General features: G+C 46.3%; 1 protein-coding gene across 1 annotated transcript in view; it reads left to right on the top strand.

Moving 5' to 3' along the window:
• The window catches only part of CCDC25 (coiled-coil domain containing 25), an 87,245-nt gene that overhangs the window by 41,793 nt on the left and 26,937 nt on the right, over positions 1-18,515 (top strand). Inside the window, exons 4-7 of the mRNA XM_030198670.1 lie at positions 1,270-1,321; positions 3,378-3,453; positions 4,483-4,586; positions 11,799-12,001. Of these exons, the coding sequence (XP_030054530.1) occupies positions 1,270-1,321; positions 3,378-3,453; positions 4,483-4,586; positions 11,799-12,001 (435 nt within the window). The remainder of the gene's footprint in view (positions 1-1,269; positions 1,322-3,377; positions 3,454-4,482; positions 4,587-11,798; positions 12,002-18,515) is intronic.

Here is an 18,515-nt window from a genome sequence, read left to right as displayed (position 1 = left end):
TCTTGATATTATTTAACTTGTGTGGGGTGCCGTGAACTAAGATAAGTGAGGGGGAGAGGGAATTCTTTAACTAACCTGTTATCAATAGAAATCAAACAAAATAAAACATGGAAAAGAAAATAAGATGATACCTTTTTTATTGGTCATAACTTAATACATTTCTTGATTAGCTTTCAAAGGTTGCCCTTCTTCGTCAGCTAATCAAGAAATGTATTAAGTTATGTCCAATAAAAAAGGTATCATCTTATTTTCTTTTCCATGTTTGATTTCTATTGATAACCTTAAGAGTGGACTAACACAGCTACCACACTCCTTAACTAACCTGGAAAGGAAAGAAAGAAGAACAGCAGCAGCAGGGTGAGACTTAGAAAATGAAAATCAGCTCACACTGCACATAATTCTCTGGAAGGTTTTCAGTAGATTGTCTTTCTTTCAGAGAACTATGCACCCCTCCCCCCCAGACTGAGAAATGCCTGCCCTGTTAAATCATGACATAACCTGCTGTTATATTACTTATATTTATCCCAAACAATTTATCATGGGAGCCCATTCTTAAGAATCTTACCTCACTGTTATGGCGGCGGCTAAGCAAGGGGCAGGCAGGGCACAAGAGAAGAGTCAGAAGACAGAGACCAGACCGTCCTGCTGCAGCCTCGTGCTCTCGTCGACTCGCGATTATTATGGCAGCGGCTGAAGAGAAGGCGGCAGGCTGCAGACAGTAGAAGTAAGCCGCTGCGCCTGTGTGAAGCTTGCAGTGCGTGCAGGATTATCACCAGCTGATGCTGAGCATGCAGGCGCTGGCTGGCACGCGCATGAGCACAGATGCTGCCTCTAGCCTGCCTGCGTTGCCGTCGCGCGTGCATCAGAGCAGAGGAGTTAAGAAGGTGAGGTGGTCACGTGCTCATCGAGAAACCTGGACAAATCAAGGAAATGCTGAAATCCGCCACGTGTCAGTGAAAATGGCACGCGTGTCAGTGCTGACACGCGTGTCATAGGTTCGCCATCAGGGCAGTAGGAGCATAGAAACACTCATAATGTAATGAAACCTAGGTGACAGAGACTACCATAGTTCATCAAAGGGAGGGGATCCACTAGGATTCCACCACAGTTAATAACGATGATAGCATTAACTTGTCTGGGAGAATACTATGTTCATATTTAATGTTACACACACACAAAAGCTAACTTGTTTTGTTCCTTGTCTGGTTCTTTATGTGTTCTGACTTAACGCTTGCAGAGTTTCTAGTTTTTATCTGTTGTTTTTTTCAGGTTTCATGTGGATAAACTTTCATCCGCTCATGTCTACCTTCGACTACAAAAGGTATTAAAATATGCTTTTATTTTAAAGCTATAAAGGAGTTTTCCTTTGCACTAAACCTTTGGTTTCTGTTTTAAGAGTCATGATTTATTTTTAATTAAATGTGACCGTCTTGGGGAAAGCATGAATAAAAGCCAGGATTCTAGTCATGTTTTCTCAGAGAGGATCACAAATATCTAAAGAGTATTCAGCATTACTCATTTAGGTGTCCTTTTACAAAGGTGCAGGACAAAGTGGCCTTAGTGTGCCCTTGTCCCATGCGCCAAGGCCAGTTTCTACTGCAGCAGTAAAATGGCCTATTTCCCTTTTTTATTTGTATTTATTTTTAAATATTAATGGCTAATATTGCCATTAGCATGCACCCATTAAAACAAATTAGCATGTGAGCACGTACCTGACACCTGTTTTGTGGGCAGAAGGGCTCACATGCTAAGCATGTGCTAATCAGTGTCCAGTGTGCTAACTAAGCAATGTTGGCACACCTACTCCTTGACACGCTCCTTCTGCTATAAAATGAAAATATTTTTTTTGTGTTGGTTTGTGTACGTTAATCTCAGATTTACTGCAGGACCTCCTGCAAGTAAGCCTTTTTAAGCTGAGGTAAGCATGTGCTAGTACTTACCGCACCTTAGTAAAAAAAAAAAAGGATAATTAAACAGCAAGAAAGATTAAAAAATTGTGGCATTTTGTTTAAAACGTTCAAACCAGGGACAAATGGTAAGAAAATTCAGTTTCTAAGTAAGTCTCCCATGAACAAAGTCTAGCATAAGACAGTTTAGTTTCACATTGCATCTGAAAAGGAGAAAACTTGTTGGCAGAAGAAAGTCTTCCTACCAAATTTGCTCTGTGGAAACCTCAGAGATATTGATGAGATTTGTAACCAAGAATACTGATTGATTTGACATACTTTTGTGTACTGGTGCAAAGACATTGCTCTGAACTGTGGTCAGAGGCTGCTAAGGTCTGCAGCAATTGCTCTGCTCATTTGCTGAGAATTTTATGCTGGAATTTAGCATTTGTATATTGCAGGCATTTTGCTTTGAAACTCTCTTTATTTTCAGGAACTGGGGCACAAAATTCCCACTTGAGATGGGCATAGTTTTCTTCCATTTTAAATTGCTGGTTGTTTGGCATTCAGTTAGTGCTGTCAGAATACAAAAAGCGGTTGAGGAGGTTTGCTGTTTAACTGATGGTACCAGCAAAGACATGCAAATGGCAAGTCTCTGCTTTTACATTTTATTGTTATCTGTATATTCATACAGATTCAGCAGTAGTTTGCCCCCCCCCCCTCCCCAACCACTTCTTGTAATGTTTGTATATTTTCTGTGGTTGGTGTACCTCTCTGTTTTGTGTATTCTAATAAAAGCTGAAATAATGATTTTATTTCTTTTCTTCCTTTAGTGTGTATTTTATTTTGGAAGGCATCATGAATTGCTTTTGTCCTACTTTTACCCCAAGTGTTTTAGGAAGCCGTATGCTGAAGAGGGAGTAATGCCCAGTTCCAGAGCTCCTTTGTCATTTACCACTAGACCCCCTGTTTACTAAGCCGCGTAAGCACCAACACAGCCCATTCAAAGCATTGCCGCGCTTGCTAAACATGGGGGTAGGTGTTCTGAGGAGCACAGTGCTTTTGGCTGAAGCCCTATACAGGAGCCCTAGTGAAAGGGATGAAACTCATGTTCCCTGACAGTGCAGAATACTGAGTACAGCTGTATTGGGCTGATTCACACTCCTAAAATAACTCATTTTAATTAAGGAAGGAATTAAGAAATAGTTACTAAGTACCAATAAATTCCTCAACTGCTTAATTATTTCTCCATATATTTTCTCTCTTTTTTTCTTAACTGCTCACAATTTTCTTAGGTTCATCCTTACCTTACCATGTTTTTTATGAAGTCAGTTTGAATGAAGAGTATTTTTTTTTACGTTTTCCCAGTTTAAAAATAAAGTTCAATCTCCATCTATTCTCAGGAAATAGTTAAAAATACGTTTTGAGGTTTTTTTTAATGCTGAATTGTAGTTGAATCTTAATAGTCTTTTTCTGTTGAATGTGTTTTAGGGTCAGACAATAGATGACATTCCTAAAGAAGTGCTGATAGACTGTGCACAGCTGGTGAAGGCCAACAGCATTCAAGGTAATATCTAGCCTAGAAAAGCACGTGGACAGATAGAGGAAGCAGAGCTTATCTCTCTTGCTGTTTCATTATTGGCAAAAGGCATTAGGGACTGAACAGTGCTTTGAGATGATAAAGTAATAAAGGGAGGCAGATATTACCACTGGATCTCTTCCACACTTGCAGCCATAAAAGCTGAATTGGCCCTCCACCAGCCTTTACTGTTAGGAGTCAAACGACCACCAGGCTTCATAAATTTATTGCAGAAAGCCTATGGCCAACAACAGTGATCAAACTAACTCATGTTACCAGTTTTCAACATTAGGGAGCTGTGACGAAACAGTGGGTTTCTAAGCCTGAAAACTGTATTTATTTCATGAAGTGTATTTCTCCTAATTAGTCAGCAGATGGCGTGTGTTTTGAGTTTTAAAGCTGTTGCAGAAAAAGACTTTTCCAGTTTAAGCTTATAGAAAGGCAATCTGCAGTACCATTAGCCAGATAGTTTCAAAGTCATTGCCCTGGGGCTCTGATTTGGCCCTGGACTTCAGATCTATCCAGGAGGTACTGGATTTTTCTTTAATCTCAGTGAGAGGGTGCAAAGGAGAAACATCTCTGTCCTGAAATCCTGTTCACGGCTGGTGAACAGTTAAGTTCCTGAACTCCCCAGGTGCTACCCAGGTAGTAACAAATGTTAGATATTTTTAATGTGAGACCCCTGGATTGTGGCCTCCGTGCCCTAGAAATCACCGGGGAATAACTTGAGAGTGGGAGACTACCCAGAGGCAAGTGGGAGCACTGGCAGTGCTGGGCAGATCCTTCAGGTGGTTGCAAGGTAACCCCAAGCAGACTAGGCGTTTCATGACAGGAGCCAAATGACCCAGCTTGAGAAGGGTTTCATTCAAGTGCGCAAAATGTGAGTTAATTGGTAAATTAACTCATGTCGCTGACATACTAGCATTTTTTGACACTTGCCGTTTAGTCCCCTAATCTGTATTGAGGGTTGTTTTAACATTCCTGAGCTGTTGAACTGAGAAATCTTTCTCTTTACAGGGTGTAAAGAGGACAATATTAAAGTAGTGTACACACCATGGTCCAACCTGAAGAAGACAGCAGACATGGATGTCGGACAGATAGGTTTCCATAGGCAAAAGGAGGTTAGTGCTTCACATTTGTTTTTAAGGGCTGTCTTTTTTTTTTTTTAATTTGTGAGCTCTATATATTAGATGTGAGGGTTCAACGGTTTACACTAGTTCTGTTTCTTGCCAGCTTTACTGCTTTCTATGTGTGAGAATTCTGGCAGCTTTTTTACAGTTTTAAAACTACTTTCAGTCATTTGGCCCGATATTCAAAGAAAGTTAAGCTCCTAAATTTATGCTCCTACATTTGTTCCCTGTTTTCAGCCTTTACTGACAATACTACTACTACTACTATTTAGCATTTCTATAGCGCTACAAGGCGTACGCAGCACTGCACAAACATAGAAAAAAGACAGTCCCTGCTCAAAGAGCTTACAGTCTAATAGACAAAAAATAAAGTAAGCAAATCAAATGAATTAATGTGTACAGGAAGGAGGAGAGAAGGGTAGGTGGAGGCGAGTGGTTACAAGTGGTTACGAGTCAAAAGCAATGTTAAAGAGGTGGGCTTTCAGCTAGATTTAAAGGTGGCCAAGGATGGGGCAAGACGTAGGGGCTCAGGAAGTTTATAAGGAAACAGAAATTTAAATAGATAAAGTGGGTCCAATATTCAAAATAAGCTGAGCTGCTAAATTTATGCTCCTTAGAGGCCCTTTTATTGAGCTGTGTTAAGCAGCTAGTGTGGATTTTTACCACATGTTAGACATTGATGCAGACCTGTGCTAACCTCTAAATCATGTTAAAATCAGCCAGTGTGGCAAAAATCCCAAGCTAACTGCTTAATGTGGTGAGTGAGCATGGCAGGAGCAGAGCAGGGAGATTGGCTGTTAACTGACAGCTAGTGTGTAGTACAGTACAGTGTACTAGCTGTTAAGACTACCGATAGCACGGCTGCACTTCAAAAGGAACTGGTAATCGCAGCTACAGTCCTCTCAGTAAGGATTTCAGACATCTCCCCGATCCCAACCCCTGATTAGCAAAAGGCAATATATACATCCCAAACCTTCCCCACCTCAAGCCCACTCCCAATCACCCCTAGGACTTAACCAGAGGTGATCTGTTAGTAGTAGAGTGGACTGGAGCTGGAGTGGTGCCCCTCTGATCCCACCCATCCAACTCTAAGACTCGATATGGCTGCCATAACCCCTAGCTGTAGTCTTGCAGTGCTATCAGTAAGGATCAGCCTGTGCCAAGATTGCCTCCTCTTGAAAAGTTTAGCTAATGCTGGAGGAATTGTCCACAAATCCAAACTGCAGCGTGTCCAACCTCTGTCCTCAAGGACTGCAACCCAGTCGGGTTTTCAGGATTTCTTAAATGAATATGTGTGAGACCTATTTGCATTCACTGCCTCCATTGTGTGCAAATAGATCTCTTGCATATTCACTGTGGAAATCCTGAAAACCCAAATGGGTAGTTGCCAAAGTGGGAAACCGCTAACTTACACAATTATGGTCTGTATGGGGAGTTGGCAGAAAGAAACCTTTTCTATGACTTAATCATAAAAGTTATTTAAAGTATATAAGAACTTTGGTCTGACCCAGTATAGCAGTTCCAAAGGTTCATCTACCTCAGCATCCTGCCTTCAACAGTGGCCAATCCAAATTGCAAGTACCTTGCAGAATCTCAAGAAGTAGCAAGATTACATGCTTCCAACACCAGGGATAAATAGAGCAGCCGTTCCCAACCCAGCCCTTTGGGAAAACTTAGTCCCATCAGGTTTTCATGAGTTAAAACACAACAAATATTCATGAGTTAATTTTGCACACAGTTGAGGCAGGGCATTCAAAACTAACTCATGAATATTTGTTTTGGATATCCTGAAAACCCAATGGGACTAGGTGTTCCCTGAGGACTAGGTTGGGAATAGCTGAAGTAGATGCTTCCCCTGTTTCTGCTTTAACTGTTCAGGGACTTTATTCCATCTTTTTTTTTTTTTTTTCAACCCACATATGCTGACTGCCTTTACCACATCCTCCGGCACTGAGTTACAGAGCTTAACTATTCATTGAGTGGAAATACTTTCTCCTACTGGTTTTAAAAATATTACGATATAGCTTCATGATTTGCCTCCATAGGCCCAGATTCACAAAACCTTAACGAGCCAGAAACGTGGTTTTTACACTGGTTCTAGCTGGTTTAGCAAGCAAGGAGTAAAGCGAGACATGCACAAGGTCTCTCTGAGCTCTTTTCCTGTCACGGTAATGAAAATTGTATGCGAAGCACAGAAGTGCTCTCCTACCTTTACCATGGAAAATGTAATGGGTGTCAAACCAACAAAAAGAAGGTCCAGGTCTCCCGCAAAAAACACATAAAACAACAAAGAAAGCGGGAGAAAAACCAAAATAGACCAGATAGAAATCACAAAGAGTAAGAGCACCAAAGAAGTTTATTAAGACCCTACACGGTCCATGTTTCGACCAACCAGCCTTCTTCAGGGGTCTTCAAATTGACATATACAGATGTGCCTCCAGAATTCTCATGGAGTGCAAGGCATAAACGCTGGTGCTGTCTAAAATCGAATGTCATCGTGTATACTAGTATACTTTTTACTAGTATACACGCTGACGTTCGATTTTAGACAGCACCAGCGTTTATGCCTTGCACTCCATGAGAATTCTGGAGGCACATCTGTATACGTCAATTTGGAGACTCCGAAACACGGACCGTGTAGGGTCTTAATAAACTTCTTTGGTGCTCTTACTCTTTGTGGTTTCTATCTGGTCTATTTTGGTTTTTCTCCCGCTTTTTGTTGTTTTAAATGTAATGGGTGGTCAGGAACTGCCAGTACTCTCTAGAGTGACAGCTGAAACAGTGGAGGGAAGAATCCAGCCTGTCGGAGCTTTGAAGATCCCGGACCCTCGCAGAACTACCTGCGCGCACAGTGCTTCCAGCCTAGCACAAAGCCCCACCTGGCCCTCCCTTTCTACGCTGGTTCAAGTGTACAGCGCTGCGTACATCTAGTAGCGCTATAGAAATAAGTAGTAGTAGTAGTTTTTCTGGAGGAGGTGGCCTGATGATCCAAAAGCAGAAAGAAAAAAGATAGGGCGTGGAAGTGCTACCCCCTAATAGTAAAAGTTTTCTGCGGCTTCGGGGCAGCCAGTGCAGACAGAAGAGGTAGGGAAGAGGAGAGATCCTGATCTCCCAGGCCCGGGGTGTAGGCTCAGATGCTTGGCAGGGAGCAGCATGTGGAACCCGTGCAGGACTTAGAAACAGCGATGCAGAGGGAACCTGCGGAGGCTGCAGCAAGAGCTGGCCCTGGCAGAAGCGCACATTTCCTGACTGTGCTGTTGCCTGCCTCAAAAAAAAAAAAAAAAAAAAAAAAGCTGCATTTCAGCTAGTTACCAGTCTTTTTAAAGACTGGAAACTGGCTGAAACTTTGCTCTGAGCTGATTGAGCAGCAGGCTCCTCCTGGGAGACTTCTCTGCTTTGCTTTCTTTCTTGTGATGAGTGGTTGCATTTTTCATCTGTCTGCTTGGTCAGGGCTTAGCGGGGCGGAGTATGGCAGCGGAGACAGTGGAACACTGTTCTCGTTGCAGGAAGAGGCGTTCAACGGCGGGGCTGTGTAGTGCAGGATGTGTGGAGACTTTAGTTGGGGGTGGCGCTTCTCTCTCTCCTGACATGGTGGTTTCCTGAGTGGAGATGCCTGGTGTGCGTGCCATTTTGACCGTTCCTGCTGAAGCAGTCTCTGTCTCTCTTAAGCACTTGCGTGCAGCATGTGCCTCCAAAGTAGACTCTGGCAGTTTATTGGCGGGGTTGTCCTTTGTATCTTCATAGCTTGCTCTGATGGTGGCTTCGGAGGCAGGGCTTTCTGGGGACTTTTTCTCCCTAGACTTTGTCCTGCTGTTACATCAGGCCTTCTTTCCCAAGGCTTGCCTTGCCCGTAAGGGTATCATAATAGATCATAAATTCCTGAGTTTACACAGGCTCATGTTCTTTAATAAATTACAGGCTTCTCAATCTCTGATAGATTCCAGAGTCGCACCGGCTTGTCAGCCTCTGCCCTTTTTGACCTGTGCTGGAGTGCTGACCTGTGCTAATGATCCTACAGACTTGGTCCGCCTTTTGGTGGAAGCACCAGTTCAACTTCCAGTACTACCTGACCTCCTGCATCAGGGTCTGGTTCAAATGGGGGATCCCTCCCATTTTGGTCTTTTGGCTTGGTTCTTGAAAGGTCGAGATTGAGGAAAAAGGGCTATTCGGCTTCGGTAATAGCCTCTTTGCTTCGGGCTAGGAAGTGATCTACGATGGCATATGCCCTAGTGTGGCATACCTTTGAGGCGTGGTGTGTGGTTCGCGCATGGTCACCATTGTTGGTGTCTTATCACAGCTGTTAGCCTTTCTGCAGGACAGGTTGCAGAAGGGTCTGGCCTGTTACGGGGGCACATATCGGTTTCTTCTCTGGCGGCTTATCCAGGTGTAATTTGATTTTTGCAGGGGGTTCATCACGTTTTTCCTCTGCTTTGCCATCCATGTCCACGGAAGCTGAATCTAGTGCTGCGGGCTGTGCAGAGGATGCCATCTGAGCCTTTGTGACGAACTTCTGACAAATATCTTACCCTGAAAGCGGTATTTTTTGTGGCAATGGCGTCTGCTCGTCGGGGGTCAGAGTTCCAAGCGTTGCCATATCGGGATCCTTTTCTTCAGTTCTCAGAGTCTGGCATGACTTTGCAGACAGTTCTGTCCTTTTTACCGAAGGACATCTCGGCATTCCATATCAATTAGCCTCTTTTTCTTCCTTCGTTTTGGAAGGAGGATTTTTCACAGCTTCAGCAATTGGATGTTTGTCGGGTTCTCATCCGTTATTTGCAGATGTCTAATGAGTTCCGGAGTTTGGATCATCTTTGTGCTCCTTTTGGGGCTCCGATGGGGCCATGCGGCTTTGAAAGCGACTATAGCTTAGTGGCTGGAGAAAACTGTTGCTTCGGCATACCTTTTCCTCTTTGGGAGGGGGGGGTCGGTTTCCACTGGAGGCGTTAATGGGGCTCATTCCATATGGGTGCAGTTGGCCTCATGGGCAAGAAATGGGTGTTCTCCCTCTGGAGGAGGTTTGTAGAGCAGCTACTTGGGCTTATCATCATTCCTTTTTGAAGCATTATAGAATGGATGTGGCTGGGCGGGAGGATGCTCCTTTTGGAGTGGTGGTTCTGTCATAGGGAGTGGCTGCTTCCCACCTTGTTTAGGAGATTGCTGTGGTACATCCCGCCAATTTCTGTGTTCATCTGCTGCAGAGGCTAAGGAAGGTAAAATTATGCCCCTGATAATTTTCTTTCCTTTATTCACAGCAGATTAATCCAGGATCCCTCCCAGTTCTTTTAAGACATGTTCTTTATTTGTGCTCCATGTGAAGTCCAGGTTTTGTTTTTTGCTAGATCCTTTCATTCTTGTCAGGTGCAGTTTTCCATGTAAAAAAACCGGAAAACAGATGACACTTCATTGCTATTGCGTACTGTTAGTTTGCAATTCTGAGTTTGTGAGGAAGGTTTTCAGTGGTTTACTTCTCCTTCTCTGTGATGAGACATATACAGAATGGCTGAGGGGCTGGCCATCTGGTATCACTGCCTTCACTTCAGTGTTCTCTATCTCCACCTGCTGGTAGATGGATATAACACACCAGGCTCTGGATTCATCTGCTGTGACTAAAGGAAAAAGAAATTATTAGGTAAGGCATAATTTTACCATAGATATGTTAAAAAGCATGGGTCTCAGTACAGATCCCTGTGTAAGGGGAAAGGAATGTTTTTTGCAACTACATTCAAAGTGGTTTGCATAGTATATACAGGTACTTATTTGTATATGGGGTCTAAGGGAGGGGTAAGTGACTTGCCCAGAGTCACAAGCAGCTACAGTGGAAATCAAACCCAGTTCCCCAGGATCAAAGTTCATTGCACTAACCACTAGGCTACTCCCCTATTCACCTTCCATTGAGAAAACTGATCAGTTAACCCTACTCTATTTTCTATCCTTTTTAACCAGATCTTAATCCACAGCAGAACATTTCCTTCTGCCCCATGATTTTTAATTTTCTGAGGCGTCTTTCATGAGAGACTTTGTCAAAAGCAGCCTGAACAGAGAGGGTAATTTATAAAGCTGTGCCTATTTTACATCTATTACTTGACTGTATAAAATACTAGCATAGGTGCTAGCACTTACAGTAGCTTGAGGCCTAGTGTAAATGTTTAAGCAAGCATGTAAATTAAGACATTTTATAATTTATGCATGTATGTGTGGACTCTGCCCTTGTTCATGCCCATATCAAAAGTATGTGCATTGAAATCTGTAAATGCACTTCATGCTAGTTGGTATTTTTATAAGGTGTCATTTACATGCATTTTTCATGGACAAGTAGGATATAATCAGCCACGCACATCATTGACATTATTCTGATGGCACCAGGTCAGAGCTGCTCATCCAGAACCCAGAAGAGCCTAGAAAATTTCTCTGGATATGTTTTAGTGCTCCCTCCTGAATGACCAATGGTCCTTCTCAGTTTACTTCATCCGCACGGCAAGACAGGAATGTACCTTTCTTTCCCTTTCTTTTTCTTTTCTCTTCCTTTTTCTCTTTTTTTCTCTTTCTCGCTCGCTCTGTTACAAACGAGAAGTTGTGGCAGAAGGGAGGCTTCCAGGTTAGCGGCAGGCAGCGTGTGGGAGTTGCTGCCACTGCCGGTGACCCAATGAAGCAACGCTTTATGGAGAAGATGACTGCGCCAACTGAGCTTCCATGATCCTGCAAGGTGCCACCAATGCTGGGTGGGCCTAAGCCCAAACTGGGTGGGCACACCCCTGCACTAAAGAACCAAGGATACCCAATAGGATGACAAGTCTGTAGCTATAATCTTTATCTAATAACAGTGTGACCATTAGGTTGTCTGTTCAGCTTACCAGTTAAAATCTCTTATAAATAATTTGGTTACTGTGAAATGAGCGTTGCATAATGCTTCATAAAGTTTGTTCATTTCGGTTCCTGAAGACTCATTAGCATGGCAATTTTTTCTTCGCAAAGGGTAATATTAGTGAAACACTTGTTTGTTTTTGTATTATCATTTCAGCACTTTTATCTTGATTGGAGAGTCACGTTTTAGATTAGGGTGAAACTGCCAGCAGAACATGGAAAGGAGCAGACTATTGCAGACTTAGAATATCAGTGATGGCTTTATAAAAATAATCATCTTCCCTGCTTTCAGGGGTAAAAATCTTGCTGTGTTTGTGATGCACTGCTTTTCTTGTTCTACAGGTGAAAATGGTGACGGTGGAAAAGAAAGTGAATGAAATAGTGAAACGGCTAGAAAAGACCAAAGATCAGCGCTTCCCTGACCTGGCTGCAGAGAAGGAAGCCCGTGACCGGGAGGAGAGGAATGAGAAGAAAGCTCAGATCCAGGAGATCAAGAAGAAAGAGAAGGAGGAGAGGAAGAAGAAAATGGAACTAGATGAACTCAGGTGGGCAGAAGCTGGTGTTTTGGCAGGGCTGAGCAGGTGATCTCTCTACTCAGTGTATGAACTCCAGAGAATACTTTGGGTTAAAAACCCACTAAGTATCTTCAGTTGCTTTTAAAAAAAACACCAAATTTCAGTTTAATTAAAGTGCTGTCATCCATTAGAGGTTCCTTTTTGGCACTAATCTGAATAATTTTATTGAAAAAGACATATATTCACCTTGGGATGGGATGTTAATAAACTGAAACTTCTCAGGCAGAAAGTTTACTAGAATATTATACTCACCTCCTGCATGGCCTAGCAACTTTTCATGGGCCAGTGCATGTAAAACATTCTGGATAAGGAGGAAGGTTAGTTAGTTTTTTCCTTAAAAGAATCATGATTAATTTAGGACACTACAGGCAAGGGAATGAAATGTGACAAATACGTGATCGGGTTGACCTATTATGATGATTTTTTTTTAAACAGAGCTGCTGTCATGAGTATAGATATTGGGCCTCAGGATGTGCAGGAAAAGCTTCTGCCCTGCAAGGGAGAATTTTGGCAGAAAAAGGTCAAGGAAATAGTGAATAATGTCAAGGACCACTGTTTGATGTATCAGAGTCTCTCTGATTCCACTTTGATTCACCTTCCACTTCATCTTTGAGGTACTTGAGTGATGCACCCAGGAGACACTTCTTTATACAGAAGAGACATCATCTTCTTTCCCTTCAGTTCTGTCAGCATCAATAGGGGACTTGCTCTCACCAAAAAGCAAAGGGCTCAAAAGCCACAGCCAGCACCTGTACAAATCATGGGACAGAGTTTTGACTGTATCTAGGCAGATAAGCTAGTACGGTGTCTGTTCCGGAGAAGTGTCTTGTTGGAAATGCTAAGATTTTACCTATATCAATGGCCCAATATAATTTCAAACCTGTAGATTCTTGGCATAATACAAAATGGGTACTGACCATGCCTATTGTAAACACTGCTAGATGGCCCACTGAGAATATCACAGTCAGTCTCTCAGTATTAGGATATATGTTTAGAGATTAGTGTAATCCAAAGAGAGCAGGGATTTTATTCCAAATATTTTCTGATCTCAAAAGGAATAGGGGGACTGTATCCTATCCTAAAGACATAAGGGCCTGGAACAAACTTCTCATAGAACAAAAGTTGCAGGATGGTTTCCTAGATACTTTAATCTCATGTGTGAGAATAATATTCTGCTGTTTATTGAGAAAGCGGAGTCACCTAGCTGTTAACATGAATTCTCTCTGAGGAAGGATATCAGTACTTTCAAAACCCAACCATCTCCCATTGGCGTTGGCATGTCTGATTATAGCTTTATATGGAACTGAGGTGGTCCTGTGTGATGATATGAGCATGATGTGCTGCTCTAAAAAACTTTTAGAATTTTGTTTATAGTTCTCTGACTTGGGTTTTAGCATGCTATCTATGTGTGAGGATTGATAATCCTGCAATCCTTGTTTATATAGGCTGTAGACCTTGGTTCGAGATTTTTTTTTTTTTTTTTTTACTAACGTATGGAATGCCACCCAGTAATGCAGTGGTTATCAAGCTCTGTTCAGTATATCTGAGCCCTGGCAACATATAATTAAGGCTTCTGATCCAAAGTGTTTATAAATTGTAATTCTCCGAGGACAAGCAGGCTGCTTGTTCTCACTGATGGGTGACGTCCACGGCAGCCCCTCCAATCGGAATCTTCACTAGCAAAAGCCTTTGCTAGCCCTCGCGCGCCGATGCGCACCGCGCATGCACGGCCGTCTTCCCGCCAGAACCGGCTCGTGCCGGCCAGTCTTCTTTTGTCCGCGCTCGGTACGGTCGTGTTTCGCCGTTCGTGCCCCGGAAAGTTGACCTCGCGCGTCGTTTTCGACTCGTTTCTTCTCAGAAAGTTTTAAAAAGTGTTCGGGAAGAGCCTGTTTGGTTTTTTCCTTCCCGTATTTCGAGCTTTTCGCCCCGGTAAGTTTTCTTTCGTCGTCGGGGTAGGCCTCAGTTAGGCCTCGGTCGAAATTTTTCTTCTCCCTATTTTTGTGTTGACAATTTTCGTCATTTCGAGTTTTGATCTCGCCAGCGTGATTTTTCCGCCCATGACATTGAAGCCTTCCAGCGGCTTCAAGAAGTGCACCCAGTGCGCCCGGGTAATCTCGCTCACTGACAGGCACGCGTCGTGTCTTCAGTGTCTGGGGGCTGGGCACCGCCCTCAGGCCTGTAGTCTGTGTTCCCTTTTACAAAAGCCGACGCAGGTAGCGAGGTTAGCCCAGTGGAACATTTTGTTCTCGGGCTCTTCGTCGGCATCGGCACCGGGGGTATCGAGTGCATCGACGTCTTCAGCAACCAGACCTTCATCCTCGGCTGCCAGTGCATCGAGTGCATCGAGGCATCGGCCCTCTGCATCGGCGCTGAGACATCGGACGACTGTATCGACGTCGGTGGTACCGGGACCTCGTCTGCTGATGTCGTCGGACGGTGGTGCTTCGTCTGGAGTGCAGGTGAGGGCTGTCCATTCCCCTGCTGGTGGCGGTGAGCCTTCGGGTGGGTCTCCCCCTACCCTGAGGGCTCCTGCGGTACAGCCCTCCCGAGACCGACCCTCTTCGGCCTCGGCCCCGAGGAAGAGACGGCTGGATTCTACTTCCTCCTCGTCGGTGCCGGGAAGCTCCGGTGACATGCTTCGCAAGAAGTCGAAGAAGCATCGACACCGGTCCCCTTCCCGTGTCGGCACCGAGAGCTCTGGGTCGCTGAGGGAGTCGGCACCCAGCAGGCATCGGCACCGAGAGGACCGCTCACCCTCTGTCCAAGAGGTGTCGATGCGCTCCACTCTGGACAGCCCGGAACAGCCTCCACGCCCGGAACAGACTCTGACATCGAAGCCTGCATCGACCTCCATGCCTTTTTCTGCAGCCGCTCTGAACGAGAGCCTCCGGGCCGTTCTCCCAGAGATCCTGGGAGAGCTGTTGCGCCCTACCCCTCCGGTACCAGGGGTGCTTGTGCCACCGGTACCGTCGAGCGTGGCGCCGGCTGGTCCATCGCCCGGGGTGAGGTCTCCGGCGTCGGTGCCGCGTGCGGTACCGACTGCGGCCGCCTCCCAGGAAGGCTCCCCGACTACGTCGGTGGAGGGAGCTTCGCCGGTGCGGGCGAGGGAGTCTACCTCTCGACGTCCCCACCGTGGCCGTGGTTCCACGGAGTCGAGCCGGGCACGGTTGCAGACACAGGTTCGTGAACTTGTGTCTGACACCGAGGGTGAGGCCTCGTGGGAAGACGAAGGAGACATCAGATATTTCTCTGACGAAGAGTCTGAGGGTCTTCCTTCTGATCCCACTCCCTCTCCTGAAAGACAGCTTTCTCCTCCCGAGAGTCTGTCTTTCGCTTCCTTTGTCCGGGAGATGTCTACGGCCATCCCCTTCCCGGTGGTTGTGGAGGACGAGCCCAGGGCTGAAATGTTTGAGCTCCTGGACTATCCTTCTCCACCTAAGGAAGCGTCCACAGTACCCATGCATCATGTCCTAAAAAAGACATTGCTGGCGAACTGGACCAAGCCTCTAACTAATCCCCACATTCCCAAGAAGATAGAGTCCCAGTACCGGATCCATGGGGACCCATAGCTGATGCGCACTCAGTTGCCTCACGACTCTGGAGTTGTGGATTTGGCCCTAAAGAAGGCCAAGAGTTCTAGGGAGCATGCTTCGGCGCCCCCGGGCAAGGACTCTAGAACCTTGGACTCCTTTGGGAGGAAGGCCTACCATTCTTCTATGCTCGTGGCCAAAATTCAGTCTTACCAGCTCTACATGAGCATACACATGCGGAACAATGTGCGGCAGTTGGCGGGCTTGGTGGATGCGCTCCCCCCTGAGCAAGCCAAGCCATTTCAGGAGGTGGTCAGGCAGCTGAAGGCGTGCAGAAAATTCCTGGCCAGAGGGGTGTATGACACCTTTGATGTTGCGTCCAGGGCCGCTGCTCAAGGTGTGGTGATGCGCAGACTCTCATGGCTGCGTGCCTCCGACCTGGAGAATAGAATCCAGCAGCGGATTGCGGACTCGCCTTGCCATGCGGATAATATTTTTGGAGAAAAAGTCGAACAGGTGGTAGAGCAGCTCCACCAGCGGGACACCGCATTCGACAAGTTCTCCCGCCGGCAGCCTTCAGCCTCTACCTCTACAGGTAGAAGATTTTTTTGGGGAAGGAAGACTGTTCCCTACTCTTCTGGCAAGCGTAGATACAATCCTCCTTCTCGACAGCCTGCGGCCCAGGCTAAGCCCCAGCGCGCTCGCTCTCGTCAGCAGCGTGTGACTCAGCAAGGCCCCGCGGCTCCCCAGCAAAAGCAAGGGGCAAGCTTTTGACTGGCTCCAGCAGAGCATAGCCGACATCCAAGTGTCAGTGCCGGGCGACCTGCCAGTCGGAGGGAGGTTGAAATCTTTTCACCAAAGGTGGCCTCTCATAACCTCCGATCAGTGGGTTCTCCAAATAGTCCGACAAGGATACACTCTCAATTTGGCCTCAAAACCTCCAAATTGTCCTCCGGGAGCTCAGTCTTACAGCTTCCAGCACAAGCAGGTACTTGCAGAGGAACTCTCCGCCCTTCTCAGCGCCAATGCGGTCGAGCCCGTGCCATCCGGGCAAGAAGGGCTGGGATTCTATTCCAGGTACTTCCTTGTGGAAAAGAAAACAGGGGGGATGCGTCCCATCCTAGACCTAAGGGCCCTGAACAAATATCTGGTCAAAGAAAAGTTCAGGATGCTTTCCCTGGGCACCCTTCTCCCCATGATTCAGCAAAACGATTGGCTATGCTCTCTGGACTTGAAGGACGCCTACACGCACATCCCGATACTGCCAGCTCACAGACAGTATCTGCGATTTCGGCTGGGCACACGTCACTTCCAGTACTGTGTGCTACCCTTTGGGCTCGTCTCTGCGCCCAGAGTGTTCACCAAGTGCTTGGCTGTAGTAGCAGCGGCACTTCGCAGACTGGGGGTACACGTGTTCCCGTATCTCGACGATTGTCTGGTGAAGAACACATCCGAGGCAGGAGCCCTGCAGTCCATGCAGATGACTATTCGCCTCCTGGAGCTACTGGGGTTTGTGATAAATTACCCAAAGTCCCATCTTCTCCCAGTGCAGAAACTCGAATTCATAGGAGCTCTGCTGGATTCTCGGACGGCTCGCGCCTATCTCCCAGAGGCGAGAGCCAACAACTTGTTGTCCCTCGTCTCGCGGGTGCGAGCGTCCCAGCAGATCACAGCTCGGCAGATGTTGAGGTTGCTGGGCCACATGGCCTCCACAGTTCATGTGACTCCCATGGCCCGCCTTCACATGAGATCTGCTCAATGGACCCTAGCTTCCCAGTGGTTTCAGGCTGCTGGGGATCTAGAAGACGTGATCCACCTGTCCACGAGTTTTCTCGAATCCCTGTATTGGTGGACAATTTGGTCCAATTTGACTCTGGGACGTCCTTTCCAAATTCCTCAGCCACAAAAAGTGCTGACCACGGATGCGTCTCTCCTGGGATGGGGAGCTCATGTCGATGGGCTTCACACCCAAGGAAGCTGGTCCCTCCAGGAACGCGATCTGCAGATCAATCTTCTGGAGTTACGAGCGATCTGGAACGCTCTGAAGGCTTTCAGAGATCGGCTGTCCCACCAAATTATCCAAATTCAGACAGACAACCAGGTTGCCATATACTACGTCAACAAGCAGGGGGGCACCGGATCTCGCCCCCTGTGTCAGGAAGCCGTCAGCATGTGGCTCTGGGCTCACCGTCACGGCATGGTGCTCCAAGCCACATATCTGGCAGGCGTAAACAACAGTCTGGCCGACAGGTTGAGCAGGATTATGCAACCTCACGAGTGGTCGCTCAATTTCCGTGTAGTGCGACAGATCTTCCAGGTGTGGGGCACCCCCTTGGTAGACCTCTTCGCATCTCGAGCCAACCACAAAGTCCCTCAGTACTGTTCCAGGCTTCAGGCCCACGGCAGACTGGCATCGGATGCCTTCCTCCTGGACTGGGGGGAGGGTCTGCTGTATGCTTATCCTCCCATACCTCTGGTGGGGAAGACTTTGTTGAAACTCAAGCAAGACCGAGGCACCATGATTCTGATTGCTCCTTTTTGGCCGCGTCAGATCTGGTTCCCTCTTCTTCTGGAGTTGTCCTGCGAAGAACCGTGGAGATTGGAGTGTTTTCCGACCCTCATCACGCAGGACGAAGGGGCGCTTCTGCATCCCAGCCTCCGGTCCCTGGCTCTCACGGCCTGGATGTTGAGAGCGTAGACTTTGCCTGTTTGGGTCTGTCAGAGGGTGTCTCCCGCATCTTGCTTGCTTCCAGGAAAGATTCCACTAAGAGGAGTTACTTCTTTCTATGGAGGAGGTTTGCCGTCTGGTGTGACAGCAAGGCCCTAGATCCTCGCTCTTGTCCTACACAGAGACCCTGTTTGAATACCTTCTGCACTTGTCTGAGTCCGGTCTCAAGACCAACTCTGTAAGGGTTCACCTTAGTGCAATCAGTGCATACCATTACCGTGTGGAA

Source organism: Microcaecilia unicolor, chromosome 3, assembly GCF_901765095.1.
Source record: "Microcaecilia unicolor chromosome 3, aMicUni1.1, whole genome shotgun sequence".
Lineage (NCBI taxonomy): Eukaryota > Metazoa > Chordata > Amphibia > Gymnophiona > Siphonopidae > Microcaecilia > Microcaecilia unicolor.
The sequence above is the reverse complement of the archived record's forward strand: the minus strand, read 5'-3'. Positions and strand labels throughout refer to the sequence as shown.